This window comes from Anthonomus grandis, chromosome 11, assembly GCF_022605725.1.
Source record: "Anthonomus grandis grandis chromosome 11, icAntGran1.3, whole genome shotgun sequence".
NCBI lineage: Eukaryota > Metazoa > Arthropoda > Insecta > Coleoptera > Curculionidae > Anthonomus > Anthonomus grandis.
In genome coordinates, this window is record NC_065556.1 from 29603036 (window position 1) to 29626741 (window position 23706).

Consider the following 23706-nt stretch of genomic DNA (forward strand, 5'->3'; position numbering starts at 1 on the left):
TGAATTCTTTACCTCGTGCCTCAACAAAAGAAAAATTTCTCAAAAATGACTTGAGACCATGAAAGCAACGGCGGAGCCTTGAGGAAGGCTTCTTCAGCAAAGTTCTTTTAAGTTTCAATCGTTTGGGGTAAAAATTTTGAAGATATCAATGCTCATAGGCCCAGTAAGCCGTAGAAAAGTTGGATCATTGACCTCGGAAGCTTAAAAGGAATATTAGTTAAAAAAGAGACAAGACAGACTCACCTTGTTAAACCTTGTCAAGGTTTTAAATTTTAATCAGGCAAAGAAACCACCAAGTCTTAATTATTTAAGCGAAACATGTAGCCGTTTTTGATCCTTAACTTTATTATATGACTTTTGAGACCGAGACTTTCAGTTTTTTTTCGCCTATTTAAAATGATACTGAGGTCTCTTTGAGCGAAATGAACGAATTCTTTTAAGGTTTCAAATGATTAGAGTAACATTTGTGAAGATATCAAGCTTTATTTGTCCCAAGAAAACTTATAAATGCTCCGAAAAAGAGCAAGATGAAATCAACAAATTAATATTCTATTTAAGGGCCCTCGGTGGCCAACGATATTGTAGAGGCCGAGAAACCGAGCTTCGGAATCGCACGACATCTCAAAGGTTGGCGAGAAGTTTCTGGAACAGCCGAGTATATTAGCAGCCAGTTTGCCGATAGGTGTCAGTTCAGTGAAGTAAATTTCCGAATATCTTTACCGTGTTTTTCCTAAAACCGAATAAATTACTTTAAGAGTTTAAGGCACAAAAGAACTTAACTAAAAACAGATGTGTACCTAAAGCATTTAGTTTAGGTACTTGACTGGAATTTTCAGCCCACAGTGTTCAGAATATTTCATGACGTGCTAAAGCGAATTGTACAACAAGCCGGCGAATTTGCCAGGTTCCCAAATACAAAAAATCAAATTATGCAGGCCAAGTTTCCGTTTTCCCACAGCTATTGGAGTTATCGACTGCACGCATATTCGTCTTGATGGAAATCCAGACCAATTTGGAGACGAATATGTACATCGAAAAGGTTTTGCTAGTATTCATGTACAGATTACATGCGATTAGAATTCTGTTATAAATTGAGTATACTGACAATGTTGGGTTTCTTTGAAAAGGTTGAGGGAGGGTTTAAAGATTTAAGAGGTTGAGTACGAAAAACCTGCAAACCATTAAAGTGCCTAAGATAATAAAATAGTTTCACGAGGGCATGGTTTTGGAGGCTCTTAAGTCACAGACTGGGTTACTCATTGATCAGTTTAAAAGTGAAGTTTATGTGAGTTTGTTGTGCTGTGACTTGTGTCGTTATGTGTGCTTTCCTTCCAGTCTTATTCACGGTGAGAGTGGTCACTTGAATTCTATTTAATCAGTAATTCAATGTAATTTTGTGCTAAGTATACGTGACTGATACCTTGGCACCCTAAACAACGCTACTTGGGTATCACGTTAGTGTGAGTGTATAATTTGCATCTACTAGAACTTATTGGAGCAGTACCTTGGGTATCACTGCAATAACCGAAGCTATGACATGCAATTGATTTGAAGAAATAAAACGTTTTATTTACTTTAATGATAATACAAAGCGGCAACAAAATCGTGATGAACCTGACTATGATAAGCTTTTCAAAATCCGTCTCTTTTTAGAAAAAATGCTAGAAAAATACTTACTTGTTCCAAAAGAAGAACATCTTGCTGTTAACGAACAAATTATTCCTCCAAAAGCTCGATCAACCCTAAAGCAATATAACCCGAAAAAACATCATAAATGGGGTTACAAAGTATTTGTACTAAGTCTTCTGTAACTAAGTTGCAGGCTCATCAACCAGATCTTGAAGCAAGTGGTAATGTGGTAGTAAAACTGACAGAGTCAGTTCCAAGGAATCAAAATTACAAAGTTTTTCTTGGTAATTAGTTTACGAGTCTTCCACGACTTGTTTATCTCAGCAAAAAGGGCATTTTGCCTCTTGGTACTGTTCGCAAAAATCGAATTCCAGATTTTGATTTTCCTAAGGAATCTGCAATGAAAAAAAAAAGGAAGGGGCACGGTTGTTGAAAAAGTGGCTCGAGTGGATGATGCAGATGTGTCTGTAGTTTCGTGGTTTCATAATAAAATAGTTACTACGGTGAGAGTGGTCACTTGAATTCTATTTAATCGTGTAAGTACACGTGACTGATACCTTGGCACCCTAAACAACGCTAATTGGGTATCACGTTAGTGTGAGCCTTTTATTTGTTTATTTATTTTGTAGTATTAATAGGCGATGGCAAAGATTAAAGCCAAAAATACAGCAAATTAGATGACGAACTGTTGGTTTTATTCATTTATGTTAGAAAACCTCTATGGGATCTGATAACCCCTTTACAATTAAAGCATAAAAATAGGTTGAAGCAATGGCGAGAGGTCAAAACCGAAAACACCAAAAACACGAGTAAAAATATAACGTCGTTGTTGTTTTGTTCAATTGATGGCTCTGCTACGAGGCAATTTGCCAGCACGATTTGAAGATTCGGAAAAACCGTCGGGTATGTACCCTCTTCCCCGAATCGACACTTTCACTATATTAATTTATCAATCACAATCGAAACTTTTCAATGCATGATGTCGCCTCCCCCACGACGCATCCGGCCTGGTTACCGGCGTGAATAGGATCAGCTACCATCGGCAAGGGATTGGGAAGGGTCTGGGAAAGGGATTTAAAGAATAGGAAGGACGAACACCCACGTATTGATAAGATGAAGGATAACGCGGAAGTGGGATAGAAACTTTCGCAAAGTTTAATTCTGAATATCGCACGTTGTATTAACGGCAAGGGGTAGGAAGGGGTAGGAGAACAACCACGTGTTGACTGAGTGAAGGATGACGCGGAAGTAAAAAAAATATAATGTCATTTTACCGGATCCGCTAGTCTCTAGTGGATGGACCAAAAGTCACGGATAAGCTTGACAGTCTCACGTATCCGTAATTACGTACCAATGAGGCTGAATTTACATTGATACGTCATTACGGATCAGTTGGAAGCACGTGATTGCTATCAGCCAATAAGAGGTTTCAGGTACCTACCGTCAAACGGGGTTAAGCGCTCAAAAAAAGTTTCGCTGCTCAAAAAAATACACGTGAGTACCATAACGACATGTTCCGGTTATACGATTTTTTTGCATTTTACAAAACTTTGGAAATGATTGGTTGCGGAAGTGATCAATATTAATATTTATTTACTTGAATGTAATTAATGTGTTTATTAGACATTAATAAACAAATTTGTGCTTAATTTTTGGTAAATTTTTTTTTTGTTGAATTTTAGCATTTTTTTTTCTAAGATGGTAACTTTAATGGGTAAAATGAATCATTTAAGTGTCGCTGTAAATTTATGATTAAATTTTTTAGAACTTTTTTTTTAAATAATTTTTTATATAAGAAATATTTTTTTATTAGTTTTGGTCTTTTTAGCATGCCGAGAATTTACAAAAAAAAATTGGGGCCGCAGGGAAAATGTAACTACGATCAAGAATATGTTCGTCGAGCAGTGGCAGCGGTTAGACGAGGTGATATGTCCATGAGACAAGCATCTGAAAGATTTGGTGTACCTTTCAGTACCATTCAAAGAAGATATCATGGCAAACATTCTTTAAAATATGGTCGACAGCCTGTACTAAGTGGTGAGCAAGAGCTAAGACTAAAGGAGACAATCAAAATTTGCGCCGACTGGGGATTCCCATTAAAAAGTACAGATGTTAGAGCAATTGTGCAACAATATCTAAATAGACTAGGAGTAAGGGATTCCAGATTTAAAGAAAATATGCCAGGGATGGACTGGTTCAAAAGTTTTATGAGCAGAAATAAAGACCTTACCGTTAAGTTGGCTGAAAATACAAAACGCGTTAGAGGTGCATTAACCCGCGAGGTTATTCAAAAATATTTTGAAAACTTGCAGGTCACGTTGAAAGACGTCCCTGCTCAAAATATTATCAATTACGACGAGACCAATTTTGTGGATGATCCCGGGTCGGCTAAAGTAATTACAAAAAGAGGTGCAAAGCATGCCCATAGGTTAATAGACTCCTCAAAGACCAGCACAACTGTGATGTTTGCAATAGCCGCTGATGGAACATTACTGCCTCCATATACGGTATACAAGGCAAAACATTCCTATGATGGTTGGACAGAGGGAGGAATTGAAGGAGCAAGATATAACAGAAGCATGAGTGGATGGTTTGACTCTGATATATTTGAGGACTGGTTTAAGACAATTGTCATGCCTTATTTTCGAAAGCTTGCTGAGCGTAAAGTTTTAATAGGCGATAACTTAAATTGCCACATTACCACTAATGTCGTACAGCAATGTGAGAATAATGAAATTGATTTTGTCTTACTCCCTCCCAATTCAACTCATTTGCTTCAACCGCTCGATGTCGCGTATTTTAGGCCTTTAAAAGCTGCATGGAGATCCACCTTGGAACAATGGAAACTAAAACACCGTGGAGTCATTCCTAAAACGGAGTTTCCAAGGCTGCTGAGACAGAGTGTGGAAAAGGTTGGCATAAAGTCGAAAGAAAATTCCATTGCTGGTTTTAAGGCATGTGGAATTTTTCCGCTCGATCCCAACAAAATTTTAAATAAAATTCCACGAAATTTACACATCGATGAAAATGGTGAGAATAATGATCAGGCCTGGAGTAACACAATAATCAGTCACCTAAAAAATTTAAAAACTACCCCGAATCAATCAACAAAGAGAGGAAAAAAAATTATTATCGAGGCTGGCAAAAGTGTGTCAAGTCAAAGTTTATTATCAACGATAATAGATAAAACACCCACAAAAAAATCATCTAAAAAAAACATGAAAAAAAACGAAAAAAGAGCCCTGGAAATATCGGATGATGAGTTAGATCGAGAGTTAGATAAAGAATTTTCCCTAAGTGATTTCGAAAATATTGTTGAAAACTTTGACGAGTTTGATCCAAATCCGTCGACATCGAATGATGATACTTACATGATCGACACAGACTTATCCATGGAGCCAAAGATTGGGGAGTTTATTATTGCAAAGTTTCCAACCGAGAAACGAGATCGATTGTTTGTTGGCAAAATCGAGAATTGTTCAAAGAAAAAAGAATTTACTATAAATGCCATGAGAAAAAAGGGAAACTCGGAAAAGGGGTATTTTGTTTATCCAGAAATACAGGACCTTTGCCTAATAAGCCAAGATCAAATTATTATAAAACTGCGTCAAAAGTCTTTCAAGAGGGGTAAATTTGTTTTTAACTTAGACAACGACGAATTTAAAAAGTTGGAGTAATTTCTTTTTTGTTAATTTTCCTATGTTTTGTATGTAGACTTAAGTTTTTTTTACCAAGAGTGCCATTTTTGTTTAAAGAAAAGTTCCTAAGTTTGTTGTTTTTATAAAGCCTTAATATTCTGTGATAGAATGTGTTATAGAATAAGACTTTGTTACTTAATCTTACTTTAGTTACCTTTAGAATAAAGAATTTGTTTTTTTTTAAGTGTTTTTTTCCGTTTAAATCTTCTTTTTTTATTTTTTGTTGATTCATTTTACCCACATTATGTTTAAAGTGAATTTTACAGCACTTCTAATACATGATTCACTTTACCCCAAACCGGAGGGTAAAGTGAATCAGACTTTATCAAAAAAAATGGAGGACTTCCCATGCTTAAATGCTTACAAGTTTTAACAAAATCTTTTAAGACGTTTACCAGAATCTACAATATTTTTTACATATTTTTTAATTTAATACTTTGGCAGAAAAACGAAAAAAACCACTTATTTTGATTCACTTAACCCCATTTGACGGTACGTGAAGGAAAACACGGATAGAAGTTGGTTAATTCGAACTAGAAGACGACATGTTGGTTTTATTCATTTATGTCAGGAAACCTCTATGAGATTAAATAACTCCTTTACAATGAAGGCATAAAAATAGGTTGAAGCAATTGTGGAAGGTCAACACTGTAAACACCAAGAATTCTAATAATGTCATTTTACGGATACCCATGTCTCCAATGGATGTGATAAAAGTCACGGATAGGCTTGACAGCGTATCACGTATCCGTAACTATGTATCAATGTGGATTTAGGTTCAACGATTGTTTTGCAGTACTGCCCATCAGTTTGTTTATTTGAGTAGCTGCATATCTGATCCACATCCAGTAGTTGTTAGTTTATGGTGCGTCCGCATCAACATGTTTTTATTTGCTATTTAAATAAGACATCAGTTGTTTGATAATATTCTTTTAATTGATCGTAAAACGAAGCTATCAGGCCGACCGATGTCATAAATTGAAGGGTGTTAGTCCCTATAAAAGAATGATATTCTTATACTATTGTTCTTGTCAATATGTCCTCATAATGAGCAAAATATTTGCTTACAGGTACTTTACTTTATTCAGGTGTTTCCATAAATGTGGTGTCATCTCCTAACTTAGAATTCTCATAATCCATTCCATGGTTTATGCAAGTACATTTCTTACATGATTTGTTATTTTGACGAATTAAACATGTCAAAATTTAATATAACAGGCCCAATCCGATTTACTGTCCTGATGCAATGGTAGTCGTGAGTGCTCGTGTTTTTTTGGTAAAGTTGACTGCGTTCACACCTAACGCGTCGAAAAAATTAAGCAGTGCGTTTCGGCTCTCTATAATTTAAAAGACCCCAGTCCTACCCGAGAGTATTGTCTTTTTCCTTATGACCATCAGAACCAACAAAAGAGTCTCGTAATCGCTTCCCCCGCATCTATTCTATAAAATCCTTTTTACCTATAGGAAGGTACGTAACCGAGAATCCGAAACGAAATCGTCGTGCAAGAGCTGACCTTGGTTGGATTATTATACTAGAGTTACGTTAGGGGGGAGATATATAGTACAAAGAGAATAGAGAGCTTGAGCACAAGCATAATACGAAAATAGCGTTTACGTTGTTTTAAAGTAACAGTTAGCTCCTATACATTTCAAGTAACGTCGTTTGAAAAAGTGAGCGGTGGTAGGCAATTCGGCGCGGCGTCGTCGATTTCGCTGTTGTAGTAGTAATAATTACCATTAATGTTGTGGTCCGTGGAACAAACGGTTCGTTGTGAGAAAAAAAGCGAAAAGCGACGTCGTTGGTTCAATGAAGAATGAATCTGCTGCTGCTGCTTCATTTTCAAGTGAAGTATTATACCTGCCCGTAAATGGACTCTTGTATTTTTGTTGAAATGTAGCTGCGACTGGAATACTTAGTCAAGTTTTCTAGGATATAAAATACTACTCCTATATCGTAAGTAATTATGTTAGAAAAATGCTAAATTCGTAAAAAGAACGCAACCTCCTTTTCTCGCCACCTGCATCAAATCATCGTTAAACGTTGATATAATTATACAGGGTGATTCAAAAGTAAGCGGCATCTTTTCAGGGGCGTAATCCTTGTATGAAAATAAGGCAAAAAGTTCATATTAATATGGGTTCGAAATTGCTTCCTAAGGGAGCTACGCCCCTTTGAATAGGACTTCTTGAAGACAATTTTTTCTCTATAACTTTAAAACCCTTTAGAATTAAATTTTGAAAATTGGTGTGCTGCATAAACATTTCGTTGTGAATAAGATTCTAAATTCAAATTTTTTAAATTTTATTCAGGTGCGTCACATGCGGGGGTTGGTAAGGGTAAAACATCTCTTTTTCTTTTACTCTTTAGGTTATTGTGATTTTTTTTTTCTTGAGTTTAGTTGTGGGATGGGATCGAAGGAATAAAAACAAACGTCACTTTATGTACTGGCCAACGTTTCGCAATAATTTTATTGCTTCATCAGGGCCCTAAGGTAACAAAAAGACACAATAAAAAAGGATTATTATATATAAACAAAATTTAACTTTTTGGGGTTATGTTGATACCACCAAAAAAGAAAAAAAGAGAAAAACAAAAAAAAACAACAAAATATTTGAATTAAAAAAAAAATTACACAACAAAAAAAAAATAAAAAAAATAAAAAAAAAAATGATATGATGATTTTTGTAATTTTTTTTTTTAATTCAAATCTAAGATTTTGTTGTTTTTTTTTGTTTTTCTCTTTTTTTCTTTTTTGGTGGTATCAACATAACCCCAAAAAGTTAAATTTTGTTTATATATAATAATCCTTTTTTATTGTCTCTTTTTGTTACCTTAGGGCCCTGATGAAGCAATAAAATTATTGCGAAACGTTGGCCAGTACATAAAGTGACGTTTGTTTTTATTCCTTCGATCCCATCCCACAACTAAACTCAAGATTTCAAACCTATAGGATCGCAACTAGAATTTATTGTGATTTTGTTTGAAAATTATAAAATTTTAGAGTCTTATACGTAAAAAAGGTACTCTTAGTTCAATTCGATAGAGCGTACCATTTACGAGAAAATCGACTTTGAAAATTTTCTGATTGCGTATGTTTAATACATAATAAAATTACTGGATACGCATTTAAAACGAAGTTGGCGGTTGTTTTTTGGTTTTTGGCATTTAAATGACTGATAAATGTCATTGTAAAATACAATTTACTTTGTCAAAGTAAAATTAGTTTCATAGAGTGTTTTACAAATTACTATTTATTATTAATAAGAAGGGCATTGCCTTTGTTGAGTTTGGTACTTTGTGTTTCTAAGTTTAAAAAGCAAACATGGATTTTACGTATCAAGAACAAGCTGATATTCACATTATGTTTGGAAGAGCATTTGGTAATTATGTTGAAGCAAGACGATTGTATCATGAGGCATTTCCTAATCGACGAGTGCCACACCGTACGGTTTTCGCAAGAGTAGATCGTAATTTAAGGGAAACAGGTAAAGTCAAAAATGTGAGTAATATCGCATAATATCTACTTAAATTTTGCTTAAGGAACATTTCAAAGACAGGAAGTTGTTGGGCGACCAAGAAATGCCAGAACCCTAGCGTTAGAAGAACGCGTGCTAGATCGTATTGAAGAAGATCCATCTTTGAGCACTCACATCATCGCAAATCAAGAAGGGTCCTCTCAGTCAATCGTATGGAGAATTTTGCATGATATGTTACTCTACCCTTATCATATTCAACGGGTTCAGGCTTTGGAAGAGCGAGATTTCCTTCCTCGTGTACACTTCTGTAATTGACTAGAAGAAAACCGTATTGCTTTTGAAAATTTTGAGAAGAAAATTTTATTTACTGACGAGGCCGGCTTCACAAGAAACGGAATTTTCAATTTCCACAACAACCACCTATGGACGGATGAGAATCCCCATGCTACGGTACAGAAGGCACATCAGCAGCAGTTTAGTTTAAATGTGTGGGCGGGAATAATCGATGGGCATTTAAAAGGACCTGTATTTATGCCGCAACGACTTAATGGATAAATTTACACAATTTTTTTACAGAATGAATTACCACAAATATTAGAAAATCTACCGCTTCAATTACGAGCACAAATGTGGTTTATGCACGATGGTGCTCCCCCACATTTTAGCATTCTCGCTAGAGAACATTTAAATAATGCCTATCAAAACCGCTGGATAGGTCGTGGGGGTCCAGTGCCATGACCACCACGGTCTCCTGACCTAAACCCCCTTGATTTTTATTTATGGGGACACCTAAAACAACTAGTTTATTCCCGCCCTATACCCAATATTGATGTTCTCAGGCAAAGAATAGAGGAAGGATTTCAGACAATTAAAAACAATCCAAGAATTCTACTACGTGTGCACCATAATCTTATAAAAAGATTAAGAGCTTGCCGTGACGCGAATGGTAATAATTTTGAACACTTTCTATAAATTGTTAAATAAAATGTGAGTAAAAAGTGTCTTTTTTGTCGATCGTAAGGCGAATTAATTTTCATCAATAAACATACGCAATTAGAACATTTTCAAAGTCGCTTTTCTCGTAAATGGTACGCTATATCGAATTGAACTAAGAGTACCTTTTTTACGTATAAGACTCTAAAATTTTATAATTTTCAAACAAAATCACAAGAACCTAAAGAGTAAAAGAAAAAAGGATGTTTTTACCCTTACCAACCCCCGCATGTGACGCACCTGAATAAAATTTAAAAAATTTGAATTTAGAATCTTATTCACAACGAAATGTTTATGCAGTACACCAATTTTCAAAATTTAATTCTAAAGCGTTTTAAAGTTATAGAGAAAAAATTGTCTTCAAGGGGTCCTATTCAAAGGGGCGTAGCTCCCTTAGGAAGCAATTTCGGACCCATATTAATATGAACTTTTTGCCTTATTTTCATACAAGGATTACGCCCCTGAAAGGATGCCGCTTACTTTTGAATCACCCTATATACCTATATACCATATTATGTCTAGCCTAAACTTTAGGCTAGACTAGTATGTTACGACTAGTAGCTTTGTTTTGTCGCATTAATCCATCATACAAGTATGCACATTTCATAAGAGTTACCGGAGAATTAATCGCTTTTATAGGCTTATAGCCGCTCCTATAGGGATTCTCTTCCTGCTATCTAAATCATTTTTACATGATATATCGAAGTGCCTATATATTATATAAGAACGAGGGTCATTTGAAAAGTTTCCGGCCACATCCTAATTCAAGCAAAACAGAAATTTATTTCTCGACATACCAGTCTCCAAACAAGTCAATACATTTGGTCAAACGCTTTACCAAACCCTTCAGGCCATCAGAAAAATAATCTTTAGGTAAATTTAAAAAATTCAGGTTCAGTTCAGTTCACCAGTGACTCACTCCGAGCAATTTTTTCACGTTGGAGAACAAAAAAAAGTCACTCGGAGGTAGGTCTGGTGGGTACGGTGGATGTCGAAGCAATTCCAATTGCAATGTGACAATGTGGACTCGCGCATTGTCCTGATGAAACAACACCTTCTTCTTCGTTAATTGTGGTCGTTTCTTCTTGAGTAAAGCCATCAATTGGTCCAATAACACAGGGTCCACTAATGGTTTTTCCTTTTTGAAGGTAACTAACCATAATTACGCCACGGCCTTCTTAAGAGCTGGTTTCTCCACCCCAGTCCATTGCATTAACTGTTGTTTAGTCTCCGGAATATGGTGATAGATCCATGTTTCGTCAATACTCATAAACTCAACGCGATTCTTTGGGAACAGCTAAAGACCCTCGCGCGATATGACCTGCAGGTCTCAGCAATTTATTTAATAGTTAATCGGCGATCTTCTATCACTGTTGTGTGCGCCAGAACACAAGTTTGAAGTCCAGAACGTTCATCGTCGAACATGCTGGTATACGTGCGCGTTTAAACTCTGTCATCCAGTTTCACGCTTAGAACATTAAAAGAGCTAGAATTAGTAAGCAACAACTTTGTTTGACTCCCAGAAATAGTCCATCCTTTCTTAAAGAGACCGGTTTACATTAAATAGTAATGAGACAAACTCCAAGGCACAGGTCTCAAATTTATTAAGTTAAAGTCAGAGAATTATACGTGTTTTGCTCACCATGACGGAGACTATATTATAATTACTACATATTAATAAGTTTGTTTATATAATTTTTTAATAAAGTCGATCCTTTCACAAGTAAATACCGATATTGTCATAACATTATATCAAAAGAGACAACCGTCGTCATAAACGTAGAATAATAAAAACGTTAATTAAGAAATCTTTAATAATTATAAAATGTTTAATTTCCATAAAAATGCTTTTTATTTGATAAATACTCTAATTAAGTACGTTAAAAAAACGTACAGCCACAGCCACGTCAGCCGATTACAAATACCGAAATTACCTATAGGTAACTAATAAATTCAAAAAAATCAGAAGCACTAAGTAAACAATACAAAATCCTGCATAGCTCTTATCTAAATATCTACTAACACAGGAACTAATTAACTTTATTAATACTTAAACGTTATAAACTATTTAAATCCTACATCTAAGAAACATATAACTTATCATTTATAATTCTAGTAAAGCTTTCTAAGCTTATCAAATCTATGTCCAAGTCACTAGCATGAATACTAAAAGAATTGCACATTTTATATTTTGGTGAGCTCTTAAAAATATTTGTTCTTGAAAAATCTAAATTGAAAGTCTTTCTTTGGCTAGTGTTCTCAGCACTGACAAAAAATGGAAGCATTGAAAGTATTTCTGGAGAGTTAATTTTTTTTGTTAAGATTTTATACATATACACAAGGCAAATTTCTTGGTGTCTATTTTCCAGGAAGAGTCTATTAAATTCCTACAATAACTGATGATGAACAATAATGAATGAATCCTCATATTGTGGTGACCATACTGGCAACACCAGACTGTCAAACAATTTTAGACAACACTCAACACTAAAACCAACAATGTTGTCTGTAAAAGTCAAATTATAGTCCACAATAATACCCAAGTCTTTCTCATGCTTACAATCTTGTACTGGTATACCATTAATGCTATACTCATATTTTTATTAAGAGTTAGAGACATAGAACAACATATTTTTTATTAAAACTAAAATCATTTAAGTTACACCAGTCTACAATACTTTGTACATTTATTTGCAAAACGATTATCCTCTAGTGTACTAATTTCCATATACATTTTAAAGCCATCAGCAAAACATAAGGCCCTTGAATTACCTAATTTAAAGCATAATCTATTAATAATAAATATTTTATCAGGCAAATCTTTTTTGACGACGTCACTGGTAAAGATTACTTGTGTCGGTGGAATCAACAAAGCGATCGAGCGGCGTTGCGATGTTGTTGCCTTTTTCTCTAATATCGGGACGTTATCTACATTCATTTAATTTTGATTTAATGTTGACTTCTTTATAGAGTATCTTATCATATTTTATAATAAGCAAACAAACTGCCCATAGTTCCGCAGCAATGCTAATTCTAGCCTTTCAATGTTCTAAGGTTTCACGGTTGTACATGTGAGCAAAAATTCACCATACTTTTCATTTTCCGAGTTTTTTTTCCTTTTAAATAGAGGAACTTTATTACGGCGCGATATTCGATTCAATCCATTTGTTTAAACAATTATCAACTGTCAACTTTGGGAGGGCACCACATATGTGTTTGGTACTGATCCAACAGAATATGTAAATGCCATCTATCGGTAAGCGAGAGATCTCGAACATTTAACGACGTTTTCACATGACCCTCGTATCATTAAGCGGCTACTAATAATATAATACAGGGTGTCCCGAAATTACATCGCAATATTTTACCAGCCGCATCTTTGTCTAAAAATAAGATAAAAACTTCATATACAGGAAGTGAATCGTTTTCATGTTTCATGTCACAGGGTGTTTTATAATTCCTATTGAAGATGGTTTTTTTGTTAATATTTTCCAAACGCCTGGTCGTTATTTTTCGAAATTTTTAACTTATACTACTGTTATTGTCACTAACTGATTTTATAACATTTTATGAAAACAATGTATACAGGGCTGTTTAAAATTAGTGTTCCGCACAGATAAAAATGTCCTAACTTTTTTTCTGGTTACTTTTTAATTATTTAAATAGTAAAATTAAAAAGAACCAACAGCAGCTAACGAGCTGCCATTACACAAACTATACACAAAATGCATATCGCCCAACTCTTGATTCGTAAATCTATCCATATAGTTTCACTCAAGGAACTACTTAACTTTACCAACGTAAATGTAAAATAAATTAAAATGCCAATCAAAACAAAATTCAAGCAATAAACAAATTGTTAACAAGCACTGGCAACTACTATTTTTTATTTTATACATAGTTACCTTTTCAATACCAAGTCATGGTTTACTTATAACTTAATAACTGTGTTTCTTGAAACTGGAGGCTTCTAACGAAATAAGACAAAAGCACCTTTTTTTTGTAAAAATGTTGGTTCTTTTTAATTTTACTATCCAAATAGTTAAAAAGTAACCAGAAAAAAGTTATGACATTATGCACGTCCCTGTATACATTTTAACATAAAATGATATAAAATCAGTTAGAAACAATAACAGTAGTATACGTTAAAAATTTCGAAAAATTACGACCAGGCGTTTGAAAAATATTAACAAAAAACCATCTTCAATAGGAATTATAAAACACCCTGTAACATGAAAATGATTCACTTTTCAAGATTCCTGTATATGAAGTTTTTGTCTTATTTCTAGACAAACATGCCGCTGGTAATTTCGGGACACCCTGTATAGTTGAATAAAAACCAGATGCAGTGTCATTTGAGATCCAGCGTATATACAGTTTCCTCTAATTGATCCCATTTATAGTAATATCAAGTAGATGTAGAACATTAACCATATGTTAATATTATATACTTTCTCGTTACAGCTGCACTAATAATGACAAGGTGGGTCTACTTCACCGTACTCGTAATTTTAATTTCGACAAGAACAACCAACCTGAAGACCGACGACACCTGCCAGATACATCAGAGCGTTTTAAACTGGCCGCAACTCACCTGCACGAACATCGACTCGAACTTCTTCAGAAATTTCAAGACCCCTTTAAATCGAACTCATTGGATCCGATGCGCTAATTGCTCGTTGACCATTATCGATGAAAAAACGTTTAATTTTTCTAGAAATAACGTTAGTTTTTTAGAATTACCGGAATGCAAAGTCAAAAGTGTAAAACGGTTTGCCTTTAGCAGTTTTTTTCTTTTGAAAATTCTTAATTTACGACGCAACGAGATCGATTATTTGGAACCGAAATGTTTTGCGGGTTTAAAACGCCTTTGGCACTTGGACTTAAGCTCGAATTTGTTAAGAATTTTAACGAATAATGTTTTTTCCGATTTGCCCAATTTGGACGTATTAAATTTAACGCAGAACCAAATATTTTACGTGCAGCCTTACGCGTTTGCTGACTTAATTAATCTAAAATATCTCTATATAAATAACAACGATTTGAAAAAATTAGAAGACCGAATGTTCAAACATTTATCGAATTTAAAACTTTTGTACATAGAGCGTAATAATATTATTGAAATCCATCAAAATGCGTTTATCGGCCTTAAGAACTTAAATTATTTATATCTGAATCACAACAGTATTAGTTTCTTAGTCCAATACAATTTTAAACCTCTGACAAGTTTATTTAATTTACAATTAAGATTTAATAATTTAAGTGAAATTCAAGTAAGTTCCTTCAATGGTCTTAAAAACCTGCGATATTTATATTTAGGTGATAATCACATAAGCCTTATTAAACCTTATGGATTAATAGGTCTTGATTCGCTCGTAGTGTTAGAACTAGTACGTAACAATTTTAGCAGTATAGATTTTAGTTATTTTGATAAACTTCCTAAATTGTACATTTTATGGCTTAACGAAAATTATATAAGCAATTTTATAATTAATTCCGAGAATGAAGTACAAAACTCTTTAGCAGTTGTAGATTTAAGCTTTAATAAGTTGGCAAACTTTAATTATACAATATTACATAAGAAAATGCCAAATATAAAAGAAATCGTTTTTGCAAATAACTCTCATAGCTGTGATTTTTTAACTGATTTATATAGATTCTATTTATTGAAAAATATCTCTTTGTGTTTAACAACCAGTTGTAGGCCCAACGAAACGAATTTTTATATAGATACTATATGTTTAGAATCATTCGAAAGTACAATAGAACCTATTTATAACATAACCGATGATTATTCCACAGCCTTTGCACCTACTTTTGGTATTTCTGTTTGGTTTTACACCGCTTTGTTTTTTATTGTTTTTCTACATTGTTATTGACAGCTTTAAATTTGATTTTTTCTACCTCATAATTTATCTTCTGGTTTTATTTTGTGATAATAAAAACTATAGTGATATTTCTAATAAATGTTTTTTTTTTGTCGAAATTATGCTATGATTCACCTCTTCAAACTCCACATACTGGCAGGAATATTCTTTGAAAAATAAAAAATCCCAAACTTTGAAGGTCTGATTTCGTAGCTCTTATATTAGCTGAGATATCGCACTTTTGGAGCCCATTTTTGGCCATAAAAACGAGGTCGAAAAGTGACTTTTTCCGAATTTTCAAAGTGTTCTCATTCAGTTAGTTCTGCACGAATCCCGTTATAACCCAGTGTTTTCGTAATCTAGGAGTCCTAAATAAGATGCTGGTATAGTTAGTTTGATTTCTAAAAAAATTAATTTTTGGTGAAAAAATTCGATACGGGGGGGTATACCCGAAAAATGAAAAATCCCAAACTTTGGAGGTCGATACCTCGGCTTCTATAGCCACTATCTGGAAAATTCCACCGGTTTTGTCTTAGTTTCGTCATTCTGAATCCAACGAGACCATCCACAAGGTCGTAGCTCTTATATTAGCTGAGATATCGCATTTTTGGAGCCCATTTTTAGCCTCAAAAACGAGGTCGAAAAGTGACTTTTTCCGAATTTTCAAAGTGCTCTCATTCAGTTAGTTCTGCTCGAATCTCGTTATAACCCGGTGTTTTCGTAATGAGGGTGATGAGAGCAAGCCGCTGGTATGGTTAGTTCGATTTCGAAAAAAATGAATTTTTGGTGAAAAAATTCGATACGGGGGGGGTATACCCGAAAAATGAAAAAACCCTAACTTTGGAGGTCGATATCTCGGCTTCTATGGGGACTATGTGGAAAATTCCAACGGTTTTGTCTTAGTTTCGCCATTCTGAATCCAACGAGACCATCCGCAAGGTCGTAGCTCTTATATTAGCTGAGATATCGCATTTTTGGAGCCCATTTTTGGCCTCAAAAACGAGGTCAAAAAGTGACTTTTTCCGAATTTTCAAAGTGCTCTCATTCAGTTAGTTCTGCACGAATCCCGTTATAACCCGGTGTTTTCGTAATGAGGGTGATAAGAGGAAGCCGCTGGTATGGTTAGTTCGATTTCGAAAAAAATTAAGTTGTGGTGAAAAAATTCGATACGGGGGGGTATACCCGAAAAATGAAAAAACCCAAACTTTGGAGGTCGATATCTCGGCTTCTATGGGGACTATGTGGAAAATTCCAACGGTTTTGTCTTAGTTTCGTCATTCTGAATCCAACGAGACCATCCACAAGGTCGTAGCTCTTACATTAGCTGAGATATCGCATTTTTGGAGTCCATTTTTGGCCTCAAAAACGAGGTCGAAAAATGACTTTTTCCGAATTTTCAAAGTGCTCTTATTCAGTTAGTTCTGCTCGAATCTCGTTATAACCCGGTGTTTTCGTAATGAGGGTGATGAGAGGAAGCCGCTGGTATGGTTAGTTCGATTTCGAAAAAAATGAATTTTTGGTGAAAAAATTCGATACGGGGGGGTATACCCTAAAAATGAAAAAACCCAAACTTTGGAGGTCGATATCTCGGCTTCTATAGCCGCTATCGGGAAAATTCCAACGGTTTTGTCTTAGTTTCGTCATTCTGAATCCAACGAGACCATCCGCAAGGTTGTAGCTATTATATTAGCTGAGATATCGCATTTTTGGAGCCCATTTTTGGCCTCAAAAACGAGGTCGAAAAATGACTTTTTCCGAATTTTCAAAGTGCTCTCATTCAGTTAGTTCTGCTCGAATCTCGTTATAACCCGGTGTTTTCGTAATGAGGGTGATGAGAGCAAGCCGCTGGTATGGTTAGTTCGATTTCGAAAAAAATGAATTTTTGGTGAAAAAATTCGATACGGGGGGGTATACCCGAAAAATGAAAAAACATAAACTTTGGAGGTCGATATCTCGGCTTCTATAGCCGCTATCGGGAAAATTCCAACGGTTTTGTCTTAGTTTCGTCATTCTGAATCCAACGAGACCATCCGCAAGGTCGTAGCTCTTATATTAGCTGAGATATCGCATTTTTGAGGCCCATTTTTGGCCTCAAAAACGAGGTTGAAAAATGAGCTTTTCCGAACTTTCAAAGTGCTCTCATTCAGTTAGTTCTGCTCGAATCCCATTATAACCCGGTGTTTTTCTGATGTGGGTGATAAGAGCAAGACGCTGGTATAGTTAGTAAAATTTCGAAGAAAATCAATTTTTAAAAAATTTAAAATTTAAATTTTTATTATTTTCCAGAAATCAAAATATTTAAGTTTCTTATTTTTTCCAGGCATTTGTAATAAAAAATTAAAAATTCCATCAACAAATGTTGATATTTAAGAAATATTTTCTAAAAATTTGAACCCCTTGCCTATGGTCAAAAAAACAATATTCTTGTATAGAAAATATATTTTGAAAATTTTTGGGAAGTTTAGAGGTATAAACCCAAAAACCTATGATAAAGTTATACTTCACCGAAAATTTATATTACTGTAAAACAATTTCCGCATTAGCGTAAAACTACATAGGAACGTTTTCTCATATCTAAATGTCTTTATCTACTTCTCTATAATTTTATGAAGTATGATTTTAGGTAAAATTAGGTTGGTTTAAGTGTTTTTTTTTCGTTTTTCTTTTTTGTAAAATTTACTATGCCATAATCGGAATATTGTTCCCCATAAAACTACACATATTTTAAGCCTTTGTTCATAATTTAAGTTTTTAAACCTTTAGACCTTTACCAAATCTATATTTAGATCAACTTACTAATTTACATCGACGGATGAAACATTAGGCAAATTTGAATGCACACACAGACACTAAATAACTTCGTTTTTTGAACGCGCATTTAACACTAAAATAACCCTTCACGAAGTTGTCACTATTATAAGTAAGTAATAAATAGGCCGCATTCCAAGCGAGTGAGAACAGCATCGTGTAAGATACCTTGAGGCTTATCTTTAGTACTATTTAATAAATTGACGAAAGCGCTGGGCAAGTTTTATATAATATCGGCTTGAGTCTCTCGTTTTAAGGTATCAACGGTGAGAGATATTTCCTCGATTAGATTGTATAGTAGTGCAACGTGCGTATACGTATCAATTACCAGGCATTATGTTTTATATTGGGAGGTTTATCAATGGAATCTCTGCGGGGATCGGATATGCCATTTTACCCAAGTATCCAAGAATTCCGAACAATCCACACTTCCGATTACCTTGAATATATTTGGGACTTTTCGCAATTTTTTGGCTCATGTTATAGGGCCTTATTTGTCTGTTAAGGTGTTGAAGCAATAGCAGCGGTTTTAAGGAAACTTAAAACCGCCAAAGAAAAAACAGTAGGTATAGCTGCTTCCATGAAGAAAGTGGGAGTCCTCAAAGAGGCTTTTAGTGAGCATGAAGATGGTAAATTGTCGGATATTTTTAGAAACAAATGGTTGAGGAAGGCTTAAGTCGTTTCAATGTCTTTGGTATTTTTTCAGCAATTTTCCGGGGTTATTGTCGTACTAGACTACTTAGAGTCATAAAATCTTTCAAGCTTCTGGCTCACTAAGTTCAAGCATTTCCGGGGTTTTTGTCCTCGTTTTCAGCTTTTTAACCTCGTTCACTGTTAAACGACCAGGCGTGAAGTTGCTTAAGGGCATAATTCGCCTTAGGGTCCGACCTATCCTTAGGGATTCTCGGGGTTTATCTACATCAAAGGTTGGACACGGAAAACATTTTTGTCTACACTAATCAGCTATATATTCTTTTTATCATAGGTTTCGGATATTTGTCATGGACCTTCAGTTCCAAATTGTTCCCTATTAACAGTGTTAAAGCGATTTCAACGTGGTTTTGTTTTTCAATAGTTTAAATGACGCGATTCATAGGACGTTCGCATTTTATGGGTTCCAAAGACCAAAGGGAAGAATATCCGGAAAATACAGAAAATATAAATAGAAAATACTGTATCTATGTAATATTACACATTTTGTAATAAACGCAGTAGCCAGTTTGTTTTTCATGGTTTGGGCAAAAATCTCTTTCTTTCCAGGAGTAACATCCGATCAGGTTTAATGTACCCTTAATTACCTTGATATGTGCATATTAAATATTATATTTTTGTGATAAACAACATTAGACTTTTCTCTTTTTAAGTGCTGATTATGTAGGGCCAAAGGTTACTTTTAGGCTCAAATCCGACTTTTCTATTTATGATAAGAGCGCGATCGGAGAAATATCGATTTCAATAATATTTCTTTGATTTATATCGCATTAATAGTACGAAACATTATTTTGTAAGTGTTTAATATGTTCCGAATAAGTACCACTGTGATAACAGTTCTCGTAGGTGAGTATTGCTTAATAACTTTAATAGATCTTTGTAAAAAGTTCCTCAAAGAAAACCGCCTAAGGACGTTCTTTCCACCTTGGATTAAAGTGTCTTTAACTCGGAAAGTTATTGACACACATAAATCTTTTATATATCAAATTATTGGATAAAGATTACTCTTTGGATTAAAACTCTCTCATTTCAAATATATAAGCAAGTAGAAAATGAGAAAAAAATATACCTACCAAAATAACTCTAACAACCCAAATTTTCCTTCCTTTATCATATCCTTTATAATTTATTAAAAAAACTTATAATACTTCCAATAATAAAATAAAGGCACATTACTATGCTATTAATGTAAAAGCTAACATCAACTATTTACCCATAGATACTTTTTAGATAATAAACTTGACCGCGCCCTCTGAACGTCGAGCAGTAGTACTAACTGAAAGCAAAAATGGGTTTGTGACGTCATGGCGGCGCCAAATTTGAATTTCGCTCTACTATACTGTGCGCTTAAAATTAGTGGGAAATGTATGGTTCTTTCGGATAGTATATAGTAGTTAAATTAGGGCTTTTTTATTCCTCTCTTTCTCACTTTTGTTACTTTTGAGTTTTATAAATTAAACAGAAATATTCACAAAATGTATTACTATATTATAAGGAGAAATTACACTATAGTATTAATTATAATTGACACCTCTGGTGGGGTCACTTGTTACGAAGACCTTGTATTATCTTACCTTGTATTAAGCCTGAGAGATTAACCAAAGGTATGGTTGAATTGGACATAAATGAATTATGAAGAAAATAATTTTTACATACATGGAATTTTAAATAAAACTGTTTATTACTGAGATTTTCATGATTTCAAGGCTTAAGAATTTGAACCTTCTTCTTGTCACTTCTTATTTTGTTGTTTACATTTGCACATGCCATTTTCACCAAAAAAGTTTATGCAAATGCAATATCGCCAATGTCTATATTCGATTCAATGTTTTTACTGTTTATTTCTCAGTTCTTTTACAACAATGTAATTCAGTGGCTTTTTTGGAAAATTTCCTATATCCCACGTGTTAGCAGACCTAAATGACAACTAATTACAGCTGACGCACTGAACTAGACCCCGTGAAAATTGTTGCGCGGAATATGAGAACAGATCAATTTTGTTTAGATTTTTTGCAAAATTTGATTAATGAAATTTAGTGTTTTGGACGAAGCAAAAAAAATTAAGCCTCTGCAAACTAAAGAACTATGAAAAATGGCCTTATTTTACATGACATATCAGCTGGTTGACAGCCCGTGTAGTTTCGAGGAGTTGATTCCTCTCTCTTACCGTCATCTATGTGTCGAGGAGTAGAAGCATTCAAGCTGTTGCTCTTACTCCTATACTATTTTGCAAAATATTTAACAAATAACTAGGGATAATCCGGTACTCGGTATTACTAATATGCAATCAAACTTTAAATAACAACACTCCCTTTATTCCAGCCGACCTCCTTGCTTCCTCCGGAGACATAACCTCAACATGGACCTCGCCGATGTACCCCAAACTCTACTCCAACGACACCACCGTGAATCCCTTGGGACGACCCATAACCGAAGACGAAGACTCCTGGATGGGAAGTCTGATCAATATCGGGGCCATCTTGGGGGCCCTCCCGGCCGGCCTCGTTGCCGACCGATATGGCCGAAAAAAGACTTTGATAGCAGTGGCGGTGCCCCATATAACGGCATATCTGATCTACGCCTTCGCCACCAACGTTTACATGTTCTACGCGGGGCGGCTCGTCAACGGGGTTTCCGTGGGGGTGGGTTACGCCATTCTGCCCATGTACATCGCGGAAGTGTCCGAGGATTCTCAACGGTCCACCCTGTCTTCCACGTTGAATATTTTTTGGTCGGTGGGGAATTTCGTGCCTTACGCCGTCGGGCCTTATTTGTCCGTCAGGTGGTTCAATTTGGTTTTGATCGTGTTCCCGGTGAGTTTCATGGTGCTTTTTATGTTTCTCGGGTATGAAACGCCTCACTTTTTAGTACACAAGGGGCGAGAAGTGGAGGCCGTCGCGGTACTAACGAAACTTAGAAAGATAAGCGTAGGCTCGTCTAAAAAGGAAGTTAAAGCGTTACAAGTGGCTTTTAGCGAGCACCAAGATGGCCAATGGTCAGATATAGTTCGTGATAAAACCCTTAGGAAGGCCCTCATTATTTCGGTATCTCTGGTGGTTTTACAGCAGTTCTCCGGGATCAACGCGGTCCTTTACTACTTACAGCCGATTTTTGAAGCTTCTGGTACCCAGCTATCAGTTCCGATGTGCTCGAACATATTCGGTTTTTGTTTGTTGCTCTTCAGTTTCTTTACTGCGCTTATTGTGAAGCATACGGGGGTCAAATGGCTTATGGGAGTATCGGCGTTTGGTTCTGGACTATCCTTGAGTCTGCTCGGCGCATTTTTCTATATTAAAGATTGCACCAATATGGGCACCGAAAGCATTTTCTGGCTCCCCATAGCCGGTTTAATTGGCTACATATTCTTTTATGTTATCGGTTTTGGGTCGTTGCCATGGACCATCAGTTCCGAACTATTTCCTAATAGTGTCAAGGCGATTTCTGCCGCAGCAGTTGCGGCCTCTTGCTATTTGTCCGCATTTATTGTTACGAAGTTTTTTAATTATTTGAATGGTTCCGTGCATAGGGCCGGTACTTTTTGGTTGTTCTCTGGGTTATCGTGGGTGGCACTGCTTGTTACTGTTGTCTGGGTCCCAGAGACCAAAGGCAAGAGTTTCCAGGAAATACAGGATATGTTAAAGAAGTGACAGAGTTTTTATTATAGTATGCTTTACTGTGCATTACTAAAATGGCTGTGAATTGTATTATATTTTTGTTCATAGAATGGCAATTTTTATTTTGTAATAAACTTTGCTATTAATAAAGTGATTTCTTGTGTTTCCTTACCCAAGCAACACACGATAGATAAATAAACGTTTTTTTTTTGTTTACATTAGGGGTACATTTTTTATTGTATTGAACATAGTTTGCTGGGAAAATGTAATTGCCTGGAAGTAGTTTTTAATGTAATTAATTAAACAATAAATAAGGATTAAAGTAAAACATGTGAACTATCGAGTTTTACTAAATTAAATGTTGGAACTGCTAGTATAGAATAGTTAATTTTCCAAGTGCTAGTATTAGGATTTTCTTCAATTTAATTTAAAATAGCTTCTTAAATTTGATCTACATGTACAGCCGCTCCATGACAATGTGTTAATTTAATGCAATTAAATTTATTGTTTATTAGAACCTCATAATAATAATTGCTGTTATATGACTGTTACACGAAAATACATTATAATTATATTATAGGAAAATCAGAGGGACTAAAATATCACACATGTCTTTGAACGTTAAAAAACACTTTCCGTAGGCGGAAAATAACCAAAAACTATAGTGCCATGTCTCACGTGAATTCTAATCGATCCGTAACGTTTCATAACATTCAAAGAAGCGTTGCGACCTGTAGCGAATTCCCATTGAAAAAATTTCTGAGACTTTGAAGGCGTTTTTTTTCAAAAAAAAAAAGAAAAAAACGAAAATTTGTTTATATACATATTGTAGCCTCATATTTCTAGATTATAAAAAGGTAAACTTCATTTATTAAACTTATTAAACTTATTATATAAATAATCATGTTG

The 23706-nt window shown here is 34.9% G+C and overlaps 2 protein-coding genes and 1 long non-coding RNA gene across 4 annotated transcripts in view; all 3 read left to right on the forward strand.

Moving 5' to 3' along the window:
- The window catches only part of LOC126742237 (uncharacterized), a 263438-nt gene that overhangs the window by 234339 nt on the left and 5393 nt on the right, over positions 1-23706 (forward strand). The gene's annotated exons all lie outside the window — the stretch shown is intronic.
- Positions 7033-15855, forward strand: LOC126742231 (insulin-like growth factor-binding protein complex acid labile subunit). Its single transcript, XM_050448857.1, has 2 exons — positions 7033-7281; positions 14262-15855. The coding sequence occupies exon 2, from the start codon at positions 14273-14275 to the stop codon at positions 15674-15676; it is 1404 nt and encodes a 467-aa protein (XP_050304814.1). The 5' UTR covers positions 7033-7281; positions 14262-14272; the 3' UTR covers positions 15677-15855.
- LOC126742234 (facilitated trehalose transporter Tret1-like) lies at positions 19687-22951 on the forward strand. Its single transcript, XM_050448861.1, has 2 exons — positions 19687-20029; positions 21506-22951. The coding sequence occupies exons 1-2, from the start codon at positions 19990-19992 to the stop codon at positions 22828-22830; spliced, it is 1365 nt and encodes a 454-aa protein (XP_050304818.1). The 5' UTR covers positions 19687-19989; the 3' UTR covers positions 22831-22951.